The sequence below is a fragment of the Neophocaena asiaeorientalis genome, unplaced genomic scaffold, assembly GCF_003031525.2.
Source record: "Neophocaena asiaeorientalis asiaeorientalis breed wild unplaced genomic scaffold, Neophocaena_asiaeorientalis_V1.1 scaffold196, whole genome shotgun sequence".
NCBI classification, from domain to species: Eukaryota; Metazoa; Chordata; class Mammalia; order Artiodactyla; family Phocoenidae; genus Neophocaena; species Neophocaena asiaeorientalis.
The window spans coordinates 1,478,523-1,493,239 of record NW_020173929.1 but is presented as its reverse complement, the minus strand read 5'-3'; the positions used below and the strand labels follow the sequence as shown (position 1 = coordinate 1,493,239).

At 38.1% G+C, this 14,717-nt stretch overlaps 1 protein-coding gene across 2 annotated transcripts in view; it reads right to left on the bottom strand.

Moving 5' to 3' along the window:
* The window catches only part of QSER1 (glutamine and serine rich 1), a 76,703-nt gene that overhangs the window by 35,879 nt on the left and 26,107 nt on the right, over positions 1–14,717 (bottom strand). For both annotated transcript variants that reach the window (XM_024752598.1, XM_024752599.1), the window contains exons 2-4: positions 10,011–10,123; positions 9,453–9,614; positions 2,348–6,046 (exon numbers count right to left, since the gene is read on the bottom strand). In XM_024752598.1, coding sequence (XP_024608366.1) covers positions 2,348–6,046; positions 9,453–9,549 — 3,796 coding nt within the window. In that variant the 5' untranslated portion in view covers positions 9,550–9,614; positions 10,011–10,123. The remainder of the gene's footprint in view (positions 1–2,347; positions 6,047–9,452; positions 9,615–10,010; positions 10,124–14,717) is intronic.

Below are 14,717 nucleotides of genomic sequence, written 5' to 3'. Positions count from 1 at the left end.
GAAGAGGGAAAGTGGAAAGGGTGGAGCAAGAGTGAAACATGGAAAGGGAGAATTTTTACACATTATAATTTTTTCCCATGGAGCAACAAGAAGCATTTCAAAGCAGAGAAGTAACAATTGGTTTTCCTTTTTTATAAAGTATGATGACAATGCGGAGGACGGACTGGTGTAGAGACTGATGGGAAGGATTCTAATGAGAAGTCTGTTGCAATAGTCCAAGCAAGAGATGATGAGTTCTCACAGATGAGGAGGCAATGGGGATGGTAAAGGGAGAACTTCAAAGACCTATTTGTAAGGATCAGGTTGATGGTGGTGATTTTTAACTAAAAATGAGATAATAACTGTTGTCTGGAAGAAACTAGTTCTAGATTCATGTTTTATAACAGAGATTATAAAATGTTTGCTCTAGGAACATAGGAGGGAATATAACAGTAATTGCAAAGAACTCTGAATTGGGGGAATAGAGTGTAAAACCTTACTAGGATTAGCCACATCTCTAATGTTTTGACTCTAACAATGATTTTCCATTATGCTAATTTCCTTGTATAACGAAATGAGAATTCTTTGCAAATGTTTTAGCAGAAATTTATGCTGATAGAGTATTTGGGATACCAGCTGTTTCATATTACTCTAGTAGTTAAAAAGGTAGTCTCAAATCTGGAGAGAAGCTGAAAAGTACATCACAAAACAAGGTTTTACTCATAAAGCACCACTCTATTCATACAAAAGAGGTAGGCAGGGGCTTCCCTGGTGGTGCAGTGGTTAAGAATCCTCCTGCCAATGCAGGGAACACGGGTTCAAGTCCTGGTCTAGGAAGATCCCACATGCCATGGAGCGACTAAGCCCGTGCACCAGAACTACTGAGCCTGCGAGCCACAACTACTGAGGCCACGTGCCACAACTACTGAAGCCTGCACAGGTGTGCTCCGCAACAAAGACAAGCCACTGCAATGAGAAGCCCGTGCAGCGCAACGAAGGGTAGCCCCCGCTCACTGCAACTAGAGAAAAGCCCGCATGCAGCAACAAAGACCCAACGCAGCCAAACAATTAATTATTTAAAAAAAAAAAAAAAAAAAAAAAGGAGGAAGGCAGGAATACAGATTCTAGAACCAGATAAACCTGAGTTTGGATTTCAGCTCTTCCATTTACTGACTGTATGGACCTGGAAAATTCATTTAGTCTGTTATATCATCTGTATATTGGAGATAACAAAGCACATCTTACAGCATTGCTAATAGTTCCTGGCACAGAGGTGGCAGCTATTTTATTGTTATAAGTATGTTTTTCCTTAGCATGATTTTTTTTTAAAGTTTTTTTTTCCCAAATTTATTTATTTTATTTTTATTTATTTTTGGCTGTTGGGCCTTTGTTGCTGTGCGCGGGTTTTCTCTAGTTGTGGCGACTGGGGGCTACTCTGTGTTGCAGTGTGCAGGCTTTTCATTGTGGTGGCTTCTCTTGTTGTGAAGCACGGGCTCTAGGTGCGCGGGCTTCAGTAGTTGTTGCTCGCAGGCTCAGTAGTTGTGGCTCGTGGACTCTAGAGCGCAGGCTCAGTAGTTGTAGCACACGAGCCCAGTTACTCTGCGGCATGTGGGGTCCTCCCGGACCAGGGCTCGAACTCGTGTCTCCTGCATTGGTAGGCGGATTCCTAACCACTGCACCACCAGGGAAGCTGAGTATGCTCTTTAAAATAGTAACTTTTATACTACTTGTCAATCATTTACATAAGGCAGTGCTTCTCAAAACAGTTCCTCGAAATGTTCCCTTAACTACAGAATAAAGTGAAACACACACCCAAGGATTTGGGCATATACTTTTGGGCACGAACCCGTGTCCCCTGCATCGGCAGGCGGACTCTCAACCACTGTGCCACCAGGGAAGCCCCAGCACAAAATTTTTAAAGTTTTAACTTAATTATATTAATCTGCATGCTGCACACAAAATAACCATACTTAATAGTAAAGTGTTAATCTTTAGGCAAAATTAGCATACCAAGAAAATATGCCAGTTTATATAACAACATGGCCCTCAATACAATGCCTCATATCCATGAGCCACTTCAAGATGTCTCAGGTTAGAAAAGTCTGGATAGTGCACTATGTAAATGATGCTGCATGTGGTAAAAAGCTGAGAAAAACCAGAACTACTCAGCCTAAAACCCAGAACTTTCCTATAGGCAAGGAACATTTAAAAAAATAAGTCTCCTTATTTAATAAGGAGATACCTACCTATGCATTTTGTCCTGAAAAATGCAGACCTGCTTCAAGCTAAGAAAGCATAAAACTTGGTATAGAGCCAGAAAAATTAAAGTGGAAAGCCATAATTATGAATCTAAATTTTAAAACTTTACCTGTTTTTTTCTTTTTATCAGAAGTGGCATCCGAAGTATTTAAGGTAGTGGAGGTGCTTTTATAAATATCACGACTGCATACTCCAGGATCATCTTCATCAGAAGAAAGTGAAGATAAATGTTCCGAGTTTTTAAGTTCGTTATCAGCCTTTTCTGACGGACTGTTACCCCCAGTTTCAGACACTAAAGGTGTGGGTGTTGCACATGCAGTCTTTGGAAGTGGTGGGGGACAAAATGTACGAACGGTCTGGGTTCCTGGTCGTCTAGTCCTGTTAGGCATTCGTACAGCAAGAGTGGAAAACTGCTGCTTGGGCCCAGATTTCAGAAAATCTAAGAAAGAGGCAATGAATCCGGTTTTGACTTCTGGCTGTTTTTCCTCTACTTCTTTGATCTTCTGTCTCATTTTTTCTTGATGCTGATAACCATCATGGCAGCTTTCCGAGGAAGGGGGAGTATACGGCAAATATATATCTGTTCCCCTTGGATTCTGGCGTTTGCCTTGGGCGGGTCTTTTCAGCTGTTTTTGATTACTGTTGTCTTCCTCTTTAGTTTGCCCTTTTCCTTTAGTTTTCTTCTTCTGAAGGTTAAAATGCATTAAATCTTGGTTTTCCTCTTCAATCTTGACGCTGATTGGCTCCCCAGGTTGGGCCATGGCCAACAGTGCAAGTGTACTCCTAGTCGGGTTCATTGACACGCCACTGTCATCACCCCCTAAAGCGAATTCACTCTCCGATGTAGCACTCTCTCCACTTATACTTCTACTACTAGAAACAAACTCTTGATTTCTGTTATTATTTAATGTACTATCAACAGGTACTTCGCTATCTTCTTCAGGTTCATGATTGGTAGCAGACTGTTTCTTGAATGGGCCAGAACTTTGCTCCTGGACTTCATGACCTGGCCCAACCACTGGTGAAGTTACTTTAGAAGCTTTAGTTTGACCAGGTGTTTCAATGTGCTGTTGATCAAGAGTCATCTTTGACTGAAGAGTAGGTACTGGTGAAAGGTTTACAGTAACTTGATTTCCATTTAAGGAAATATCATTTATATTCGGTGGCTTTCCTACTGTAGCTGCTATGGAGTTAAAATCTGACGTCACATGCCCGACATCTAATGATTGCTGAAAATGAGATTTAGAATCACCATCTTCAACAGCAGGAATGGTTTCATTTGAAGTTGACTTGGAAAAATCAGAAGGTGTGACCCCACAAGCTGCTGCTGTAGCTGCTAAGATATCATCTACATTTGATAAAATATTTCTTTCATCACTGAGGAGCATTGCCTCTGGGAAACATATTGATCCAAGAGAAACAAAATGATTCTTTGAATCATGTTGATTTGTTTCACTAAAATGGCCCTTTGTTGTTAGATGTTGTTGTAATGGTTTTGAAGACTCAGAGAGGTCCATTTTCATAATTTCAGAATTTTGAGGATGGAGTTGCTGCTGAGAATGATCGCCATTGCTCTGAATAATATGACCATCCATTTGAAGGAAAGGATGTACTATTTGTTGAGGACTTTGAACACGCTGTACTTGTAGAGATGCCTTTACTTGTCCTAAACTGGCCTGTAGTATTGACTGCTGAAGAATTTGTAAATCACAGGCAGAATCTAAAAGGACCTGTGTATTAGGAAGAGATGCCTGATGGCCATGCCCTAAAGCATTATTTGGAATTTGAATCTGAGATGAGGCATTAATTATTTGATCATGCTGCTCCTGGACCTTGGCTTCATGTACCTTCTGTATAAGAGAATGCTGCTGGTTTAGGTCTTTAGTATTCAACCTTATTTGTGGAGTTTGCATTAAATTAGTTGTCTTCTTTATATCAAGGGTTGCTGCATTATTGACTTGGCCAACTTGTTGGTTAAGCTGTGCCACTGAACCAACTATGTTTTCTTCTTTTTTTGACTCCTGTAGAACAATCCCAACAACTTGATCTTCAAGATGGGAATTACTTCTGATTATGCTCTGGGAATATCTGTCATCTGTCTTTGACACCTTATAAGCTGACTCTGGAACATTAATTTCCCCATCAGATAGCCTTTGGGTTGATGACTCAAGAGATACTTGCGGCTGTAATACCTGTAACTCTTGCATTGGAAAATCATCCCCTTGCTTTGAAGATGTATACACATTTGAGTCAAGTTTTCTTTCAGCGTAAGACTTTGGATCAGGGGAAGGTATGTTATTCTGTAATGTCTGACAATGAGTAGAGGACGCAAAAGATGATGACTGGACAACAGGCAAAAACTTTTGGGACTGGGGAGATGATGACCCTTGAGTCTGAGCATTTTGGGAAGAATGCATAGAAATATAATTCTGAGTTGGGCTAGAATCTGGCATATTCTGAGCCCGAGAGGCAGAAGAATAAGAAAGAGAAGGGGCTGTTAATGTTAGGGACTGCCCTGAAGCATAGCTTTCTGAAGGACTAACAACTGACAAAACTTGTGACTGAGATGAGTAGCTAACCTGTGTCTGACTAACTGGTGATAAACCCTGAGAGTGACCAGATGAGTAGCTCTGAGACTGGCTAACTGAAGACAGATCTCTTGTTTGAGCAGGGTAATTCTCATTTGTAACTGACGATAATACCTCTTGCTGATCAGAAGAATAATTAAGTGTTGGATTTTCAGAAGTTATAGTCTGAGATGACCCAGAAAAAGTCAATGTTTTATATAAAGATGGCAACTTCTCAACTTTGCTGGACCTATAAACATGTGAATGAACAATAGATGGCACATTATGTGGCTGTACTAAACCATAATTTTGAGACTGACTAACTGATAAAAGGCTTGGTAGCTGCGCTGTAGAATAAATTTGTGCTTGGCCTGATATGACAGAACTCTGGTTATGTAAAGGTTTGGAATAGCTTAGTGTTTGCACAGGAGGAATTATACTTTGAGGTTTGGGGGACTTGGCTGATGTTAGTGGTTGTTTTGTAGAACAGCTTTTTACTTTTGTAGTAGAAGGAGGATACCCTGATGATGGAATTGCAGATGAATAGGACTGAGCAAGTTCCACTGAGACCTGGGATGTCTTCTGTTGCAATCCTCCATTGCTCACCTGAGTAGAATCTCCAATTGGGTTACAGGATAAAGATGACTGCCTGCTTGTTTCCTGAAAATTAACCACACTTGCATTTGATAGATAACTGTGTAAGGAATGCTGTGAACCAGTCAGTTGTGCCTGAATAGACTGAGTACCTGAAGGCCGCTGATGGTGTTTAATAACACTACATTCTCGAAGAAGAGCTCTTTCAATGGAAGCAGTAGAACTAGTAAAGAGAGTTGAACCGTAGGCTTGAGGAGTTTGCTGGGCTCCTCCAAGTGCTGAAGGCAACAAACTAAATTGAGGTTGTAAAAGATGGGGTGCAGACTCTTGAGCTGAGCGGTATGTTGAAGACTGAGGTGGTATGCTGTTACTTATCGCAGAACTGCCCAGGCGCTCAAATGCCAAAGCGGTTGGAACAGTTCCCTGGGAAGTCTTGATTTGCAGCAAAGGATCATGAGGATTTAAAATTCCATTGGATGTAGTGTTAAAAGTTGAATCCTGAAGCACCAAAGGTGAGGTGGTGGCAAAGTTTCTATTGCTGAAGGTGGTGGGATGCTGATAAGCAGGGAGGGCAGAGGGTGGAAGTGCTCCAGTGGTTGGCAAAGGTCCAGTAACAAACAGCTCAGTTGCTGCTGAGGAATGCATACCTATGAAAAGAAAACAAATATGCTCATGCAGTTACAGCACAAACACTTGTATCTGCTTTCATAATACAGACTTATAAAACTTACATAACCTTCAATCCATCAAAATCTCTTTAAAACTGAAAAGCCTGACAAATTAGTTCTGCACATAAATTTTCAAAAATACATTTCAAAATAGCTAGCTTTCATAAGGCAGGAACAAAATTACAAAGGTATCAGCAATTCATATGTATGACTGTTACAAATATGAGATTATACATATATATAGTCAGATAAGGTCATTTGATAATTAAGAAAACAGGTGAAAATGTACATAATCTCTAATGATTAATTTCCCTTGAAATCCCAATGCAAAATACCAACGGACAAACTAAAGTGTTCATAACATTAAAATTGAAACTGAACTGCCTACATTTAACATAATAAATCTGAAAATAATAGTGAGATTAATAGTGCAGCTTCTTTTATCAAAATAAATGCATTTTTTAAATTCCTTGCATTTCAAGTTTTGACTTCCTATGAACAACTTCTCATAACAATAGATGCATGCTTATCAAAAGAAGCTGATCAGAAATTAATAAAAGCACTGTCAAGAAGAGAGTATTACCACTTCAGGACAGCATTCTTGCCACATATGGCAAAAGTAAAAACTTGTTATACCCATGCGATCCAAAAGTTCCATTTCTAGAAATTTACCCTATGGAAATAAGTGGACACAAAGATTCAAACAAGACATTCATTATAGTTATTGTGAATAACAGGTAGAAACAACCTAAATATCCATCAAGAGGAGACTGGTAAAATAATTATGGCATATCCTAATAATACTGATGCTATAAACATTGCTTAGGTGGATATACAAAAAAAGTTTTGATGTACAAAGATATTAAAGAAGAGTAAATACCAAACTGTTAACTCTTCTCTAAAAAGGGGGACTGTAATTAGGAACTATCACTTTTCATTCTATACACCTTTTTATTGTTTACATTTAAAAAATTTTATCTTATATTGGAGCACCACTGATTAACAATGTTGTGTTAGTTTCAGGTGTACAACAAAATGATTCAGTTATACATATACATGTAGCTATTCTTTTTCAAATTCTATTCCTATTTAGGTTATTACAGAACACTGAGCAGCGTTCCCTTTGCTGTACAGTAGGTCCTTGTTGGTTATCTATTTTAAATATACCAGTGTGTACATGTCAATCCCGAACTCCAAGTCTATCCCTCCCCTCTACTCTTCCTCCCTGGTAACCATAAGTTCGTTCTCTAAGTCTGTTTACATATGTTTTAGTGAATTTCCTTTAAAAAAAATTCTTTTTCATTTTGGAAAAATTGGGAAAAAAGATTCTCTGGCCCTTTTCAAAAATATTCTTCTTTCAACTCTTTCCATTAAATGTCAAAAAAGTGGGAATTCCCCGGCGGTCCAGTGGTTAGGACTCGGCACTTTCACTGCTGGGGCCCAGGTTCAATCCCTGGTCAGGAAACTGAGATCCGACAAGCCTCGCAATGCAGACAGAAAAAGGATTACCATTACAAGGACAGAAAATATCTAGCTACTCTTGAAGGAAAAAACATTAGAAAAACTTTAATTCTAAACATTAGAATGTTTAAAATAATGTAATTATAGAAACTGAGATAGAAAGTCTAACTCAATACATGTAATGTAAAATTATTCCAGGAAGCAAAAAATGAAGCTATTGCGTAGTTTTATTTTTTTAATATTTATTTATTTATTTGGCTGCATTGGGTCTTAGTTGCAGCACACGGTATCTTTTTTTTTTTTTTGGCGGTACGCAGGCCTCTCACTGTTGTGGCCTCTCCCGTTGCGGAGCACAGGCTCCGGACGCGCAGGCTCAGCAGCCATGGCTCACGGGCCCAGCCGCTCCGCGGCATGTGGGATCCTCCCAGACCGGGGCACGAACCCGTGTCCCCTGCATCGGCAGGCGGACTCTCAACCACTGCGCCACCAGGGAAGCCCAGCACATGGTATCTTTTATTGTGGCGCATGGGCTTCTCTCTAGTTGTGGCCCGTGGGATCTCTAGTTGCGGCGTGTGGGCTTAGTTGCCCAACCAGGGATTGAACCTGCATCCCCTGTGTTGGAAGGTGGATTCTTAACCACTGGACCACCAGGGAAGTCCCCTACTGTGTTTTTTAATACTGTTTTATTTCACAGTAAAACATTATTTCTTTGGAAGCAGAAAAAATGTTTCTAAGACATACTGAGAAGCTCTATTAATGGAGTTTATATCAGAATGTAAAATATTATTTCCTATAGCTATTACTTAAAAATATATTCTTTAAAATGAAACCTTAAAAAAAAAACTAACCTTTCTGTCATCTGGCAAAAAATAAAAGTATATACAAACACTTTTGGGGTGGGGGAACAGTTGAAAAATGAAATAAGAAAAATAAAACAGAAAACTACATAATAGGACTTCCCTGGTGGTGCAGTGGTTGAGAATCTGCCTGCCAGTGTAAGGGACATAGGTTCGAGCCCTGGTCTGGGGAAGATCCCACATGCCGCAGAGCAACTAAGCCTGTGCGCCGCAACTACTGAAGCCCACACACCTGGAGCCCATGCTCCGCAACAAGAGAAGCCACCACAATGAGAAGCCCGCGCACTGCAACAAAGAGTAGCCCCTGCTCACCCCAACTAGAGAAAAAGCCCGTGCACAGTAACGAAGACCCAACGCAGCCAAAAATAAAAGTAAATAAATAAATTTTAAAAAGAAAAGTACATAATATATCAACTTGGAACGGCTTTTATTAAAGATTGACTTACTCTGTTCAGTTAAGGATAACTTTACATAACTCTAATGATGAAATCAGTTCCAAGATTGTTTTTTTTTACTATACCACACCTATCCAGCCCAAAGTCACTAAAAGAAATGAAATTTAATCTTTCACCAACTGCCCCCCACAAAAGATAAATATGTGAAGTGATAGCTGTGTTAATTAACCAGATGTGGGGATTCTTTCACAATGTAAATGTATATCAAATCACCACAATGTACACCTTAAATATCTTACAGTTTTATATGTCAATTACACCTCTATAAAGGTGAAATAGGACAAAAAAATTTAATCTTTCCTCCTCTCAAGTAAACAAGTAACTACTTAAATTGCTAGATAAAAACTTGATATCTAGGATTTATCTTTAACAATTACCTACCTTCTTCAACTTGCTAGTTTTCATCAGAGTGCTAAAACCGAATTTCTGCTAGTAACAATTTCTTGAATTTTGTCCACCTTAAAATAGTGAAAAATTCCAGGTTTTAAAGTTCACTGGAAAATCAATAATTAACATCACTCTCAGCCACACTACTATAATGACAAGATTATCAAAAGTGAAATTTTATCCATATTTTTAAAGGACTTAAAAATTCTGAAAACAAAGAATCACCTGTCTGCCAGGATGGGGCCCTGAATTGTGGTAAAAGAGTAGTTCCTGAAGAAGCAGCCTGAGCAGTTCGGGATTCAACAGCAGAGAGAAAATTCATCACTGAAGATTCTTTAGTGTTAGTGCTGGCATTGTTCACACTAGTATCAAATATTCCAGAAAGACCTACATTTGAAGATAAAATGTATCCCAAAGTAAAAATATATGTTAATATAAAATGATATTCCGGATCCTATTTTAAAAAGGAATCTCTGACATTTGAGGCCAGAAGTTCTACAACCCTAAACTGTTTTATTATGAATAGCAACAAATATTAATTTGCTCAAGCATAATTATAATTTAAAATCTACAGAGATGCATGAAAAAGAGATCTCCCTACTAATTATACAGATATTCCCTAGCAGTAAAAGACAAAGCTTTTAATCTCATTTTCATTTTAACATTTCCCATGAGACTGTTATGTTCCGTATACTTTCATAACCCAACATGTGAAGATTGATTTTTCTTCTTATTCACTAAATGTACCCAGATTTGTGGTATATTTCATAAGAGAATTTTTACCGGTTGGCTGAGGTGTGGCAGCATATCCAGGAAGCTGATGAGAGGCTGCAAAAGTCTGTCTCTGAAGGAGATCTGTTTCAGAGTGAGAAGGATGTCCTTCTTCATAGCTTAAACTAGAGGATGATAAAAATAAATGACAAAAAACAGAGCTCAAACCAGATGATCAAAAAATTTCTAGGAGAGCAATTATCAAAAGTAGCATAAGTCTTTGACTAAATTCCTGACCTACAGATCAAGAGATCAAACACAGTCTGACAATACTGTCAAAATGCGGGGGAACATACTGAAGACACACTGGGAAGAAAAATAATACACAGTATTTTTCTTAGTTCAACTTTACCTACAACAAAGTCCTTTTACTGGAAGAGGTAGCATGGTACATTGGGAAGAGCAATATCCTGGAAAATAGGAGAGCTGAATTCACTGTCCAAGTGCTACTACTGGCTTACCATGTGATTTCAGTAAGTGACTCTATTACTGTTGGACTTATTTCCTCACCTGTATGAATAAGGGACCCAGATAGGATAATCTCTAAAGTCCCTCTAATTCTAACAGTCTCTGGAATATAGTAGACAGTTCAAATGAACTGAAAATTAACACTATTTCCCAATAACTCTCCTAGAAAATTTCAAGCTTATACATCTTGAGAGTAATTCAGAACAAGATATTTTTCTCCCCTTGATTTTTATTCTGAATATTTTAAACCCACAGAAAAACTGAAACAGTACAATGAATAACCTGTATACCCATCACTTAAGTTTTAACAACTGTTAACATTTTGTTATATTTGTTTTATCTTTATACACAGACATATATACTCCTTTCTTTTAATCTACTTGAAAATAACTTGTGGACATCATGAAACTGTATCCTTAAATAATTCAGTTGCATCTCCTAGGAATAGGACATTCAGCTGTATAACCAAGTATCATTATTAGACTTGAAGAAATTCAACACTGTCATTATAACATGTAATACAGAGGTCACATTCCAATTTTCCTCAATTATTGTCAAAATGTTTGATATTTTAAAGCTTTCTGTAGGATTCAATCAAAATTCAACAATTACATTTGGTTATGTCTCTTTACATTTAGAACACTGCCTCCACTCTGCCTCTAATGCCAAACCCCTTTTGTTGACTCCATGGACATGGACTTTTTATTTTGAGGAGTCAGTTGAATGTCAGTTGAAGTCAGTTGAATGTACGCTATCCCAAATTCTGGATTTGTCTGATTGCTACTTCATGAGAAATACATAATGATGCTTCGTAATTCTTATTGCACTCATGAGGACACACATAATGTCAGTCTGTCTCACTGGTGATGCTAAACTTGAAGTGGTTAAGGTACTGTCAGATCTCTCAATGTAGTTATTTCTTCTCTTTGAAATAAGTATGCAATTGTGAGGTGTTACTTAAGGCAGTGTCAGTATCTTGTCCCAACAGCCAATGGTTTCAAACACCCTGCATTCATGATCTTCATTTCAATTATTGCACTGAAGATTAGAAACAGCAGTATTCTAATTACACTACCTTCCATATTTAAAAGTTAGCATTCTTCTATAAAATAAAAATTAGCTTTTCCCCCCTTTTCTCTCTTATCTACATACGTACTTAAATATAATATATAAAATATATACTAATGTTTTTTAATGTATATACGTTACGCTTAAAAAAATATCATCGTAGACTGTTCATATTTATAGTGTCCCTTCAATCTTGTTTCCTTTTGACATATCCTCCTTGGTGCTCAGACACATTCTTACCTCCTAGAACAAGATGCTTCAGGTTCACCTTGTTTTTTTAACCCTGTACCACACCTGAAATCAACCATTTCCACTAGGGGTTTTTTAGTGGGCAGTGGCATTTTGAAACCAAGATCTGGGTGTCAGGTGTATTCAATGCCTGAGGTGTCACTGCTTCTAGGCCCTTTAAGTGGACAAAGCTAGGAAATACATGTCTTTTTAAAAACGTGAGTTCATAATGACAACTCTAACTCAAATCTAATGTAGTATTCCTCACCTTCCTCCATTTCACATTTATTTCCCTTTTCCTACAGTCAGAATCCCAGTTCACAACTATTGATACATCAACATATTTACTTATTAGTTCTATCCGAAAATACTGTAACACAACCTCTTTCAAAAACAAAACCACCAAGTAAAGTTAAGTATTTCTTCACAGTACTTTCTGTCTCAAGATCATGTCCCATTAAGTATATACAGTTAGAATACTGATTCGAAAGTTAAGTAAATGATTTTTAGTTTGAAGATTCAATTTTAGGATTAATTTTAAATCTATTTTAAACTTTATAAATCAACTTATTAAGGTGTAAGTTACATACAGTAAAGTGCACCCATTTTAAGTGTACAGTTCAATGTGTACACATTTTTCGATAAATGTACACACCAGTATAACCATAATCCCAACCAACTTGCAGAACATTTCCATCACAACAGAAGGCTTCTCATGCCCCTTTGCAGTCAATATCTTTTTCATATCACCCCTGGCCCCAGACAACCACTGAGAAACCTAATGTTATGAAAATTTAGGCTTGCTTGTCCTAGAATATAAATGGAATCATACAGTCTGTACTCTTTTGTGTCTGGCTATTTTTCATTTCAGCATAATGTTTCTGAGATACAACCATACTGTTGCATACATAAGTAGGTCATTCCTTTTCACTGAATTATATGAATTTATCACAATTATGTTTATCCATTCACTTACTGATGAACATTTGGATTGTTTTTAGTTAGAGACTACTATGAATAAATGTACTACGAACATTTTGTATACGAGTCTTCTGTGGACATATACTTTCATTTCTCTAAGTTAAATATCTAGGAATGAATTACTAGGTGATAAGGTAGGTGCACGTACCATTTTACATCAGCATCAGTAATTAATCAACATTCCGTTTTTCCTTTACATCCTTGTCACCACACGATCTTTTCAGTCTTCTTAATTTTAGCTATTCTAGGTAGGTTAAGTGGTATCTCACTGTGGTTTAATTTGCATTTCCCTAATAACAAATGATGAGGAGCATCTTCGTATATGCTTATAGACTATTCTTGTAACTTCTTTTGTGAAGTTTGTTCAAAGATTTTGCCCTTTAAAAAAAATTGGGTTGTTAGCCATCTTACTGGGTTGTAAAAAGTTTTTAAAATACAGTCTGGGACTTCCCTGGTGGGGCACTGGTTAAGAATCCTCCTGCTAATGGGGATATGGGTTCAATCCCTGGTCCGGGAATATCCCACATGCCGCGGAGCAACTAAGGCCATGCGCCACGACTACTAAGCCTGTGCTCTAGAGCCCATGCGCCACAACTACTGAAGCCCGCGCACCTAGAGCCCGTGCTCTGCAACGAGAAGCCACCACAGTGAGAGGCCCTCACACCACAACAAAGAGTAGCCCCCGCTCGCCGCAACTAAAGCCCGTGCACAGTAACGAAGACCCAATGCAGCCAAAAAATAAATTAAAATTTTTAAAAAAATAATCAAATGTTTTTAAAATAAATAAATACAGTCTGGATCCACATTTTTTTGGGTCAGATACATGTATTGTGAATGTTTTCTTCCAGGCTGAAGTTCTAACCAATTAATTTAATTGTGGTAAGAGCACTTAACATGAGATCCACCCACTTAAAGTATATAATACAGTATTGTTAACTATGTGCACCATGTTGTACCGCAGATCTGTTCATGAACGATGAAGAGCTTACTCATCTTGCATTAACCAAACCTTTGTACCTGTTGAACAAATAGATACGCCTGTCCTCCTCTGACAGGCTCCCATTTGTAAACTGCGCGGCCAGGTTGCCCACCAGCCCTGGCCGGATGCCGCACTCCATCCTGTCTGCTACTTGGATGAGCTGCCTGGCGATGTCCCAGATGACTTCTTCTTGACTCTCAGAATCTCCCACAGTGGCGCAAGGCAGGTGGGAAAAGACCAGTGCCCTCAAGGCATGGAGTGTGCCCACTTCCAGTAATTCATTATTTTTTATTGTGGAGTAGCACTCCATTATATAGATGTACCAAAGGTTGATGGTTGTTTTAAATCCGTTCATCAGTCAAAGGAACTTTGGGTTTTTTCCTGTTTTGGCAATTATGAATAAAGCTGCTATAAACACATGCCTAAAGTTTAGTCTGAACATAAGTTTTCATTTCACTTGAGTAAATAACTTAGGAGGGGGATGGCTGAGTTATACGGTAATATGTTAACTTTAGAGACACTACTTGTTTTCCAAAGTAGCTATACCTCTTTGCATTCCCATCAATAATGTACGTCTGGTCTAGTTACTCTGCATCCTCACTGGCACCAAGTATTTTAAGTTTGTAAGTTGTTTCTTTTCCTTTTCTTTAAAAAAATTTGAGCTATTCTAATTGGTGTGCAGTGGTATCTCACTGTGGTTTTAGTTAGCATTTCCTTAATAACTAACAATGTTGGGCATCATTTGTTTATCTACCATGCAGAAATATTCTTTGGTAAAGTATCCACTCAAATCTTTTCCCATATTTTACTGGGTTGTTTGTTTTCTTATTAATGAGTTTTAGGAGTTGCCTATATACTCTGGAACCAAATCCTTGGACAGATACATATTTTGTAAACATTTTCTCCCAATCTGTGGCTTTCATTCTCCTAACAATGTATTTAGAAGAGCAAAATAATTTTTTATTGTATGAATTGTACTTTTGATGTTGTAGCTA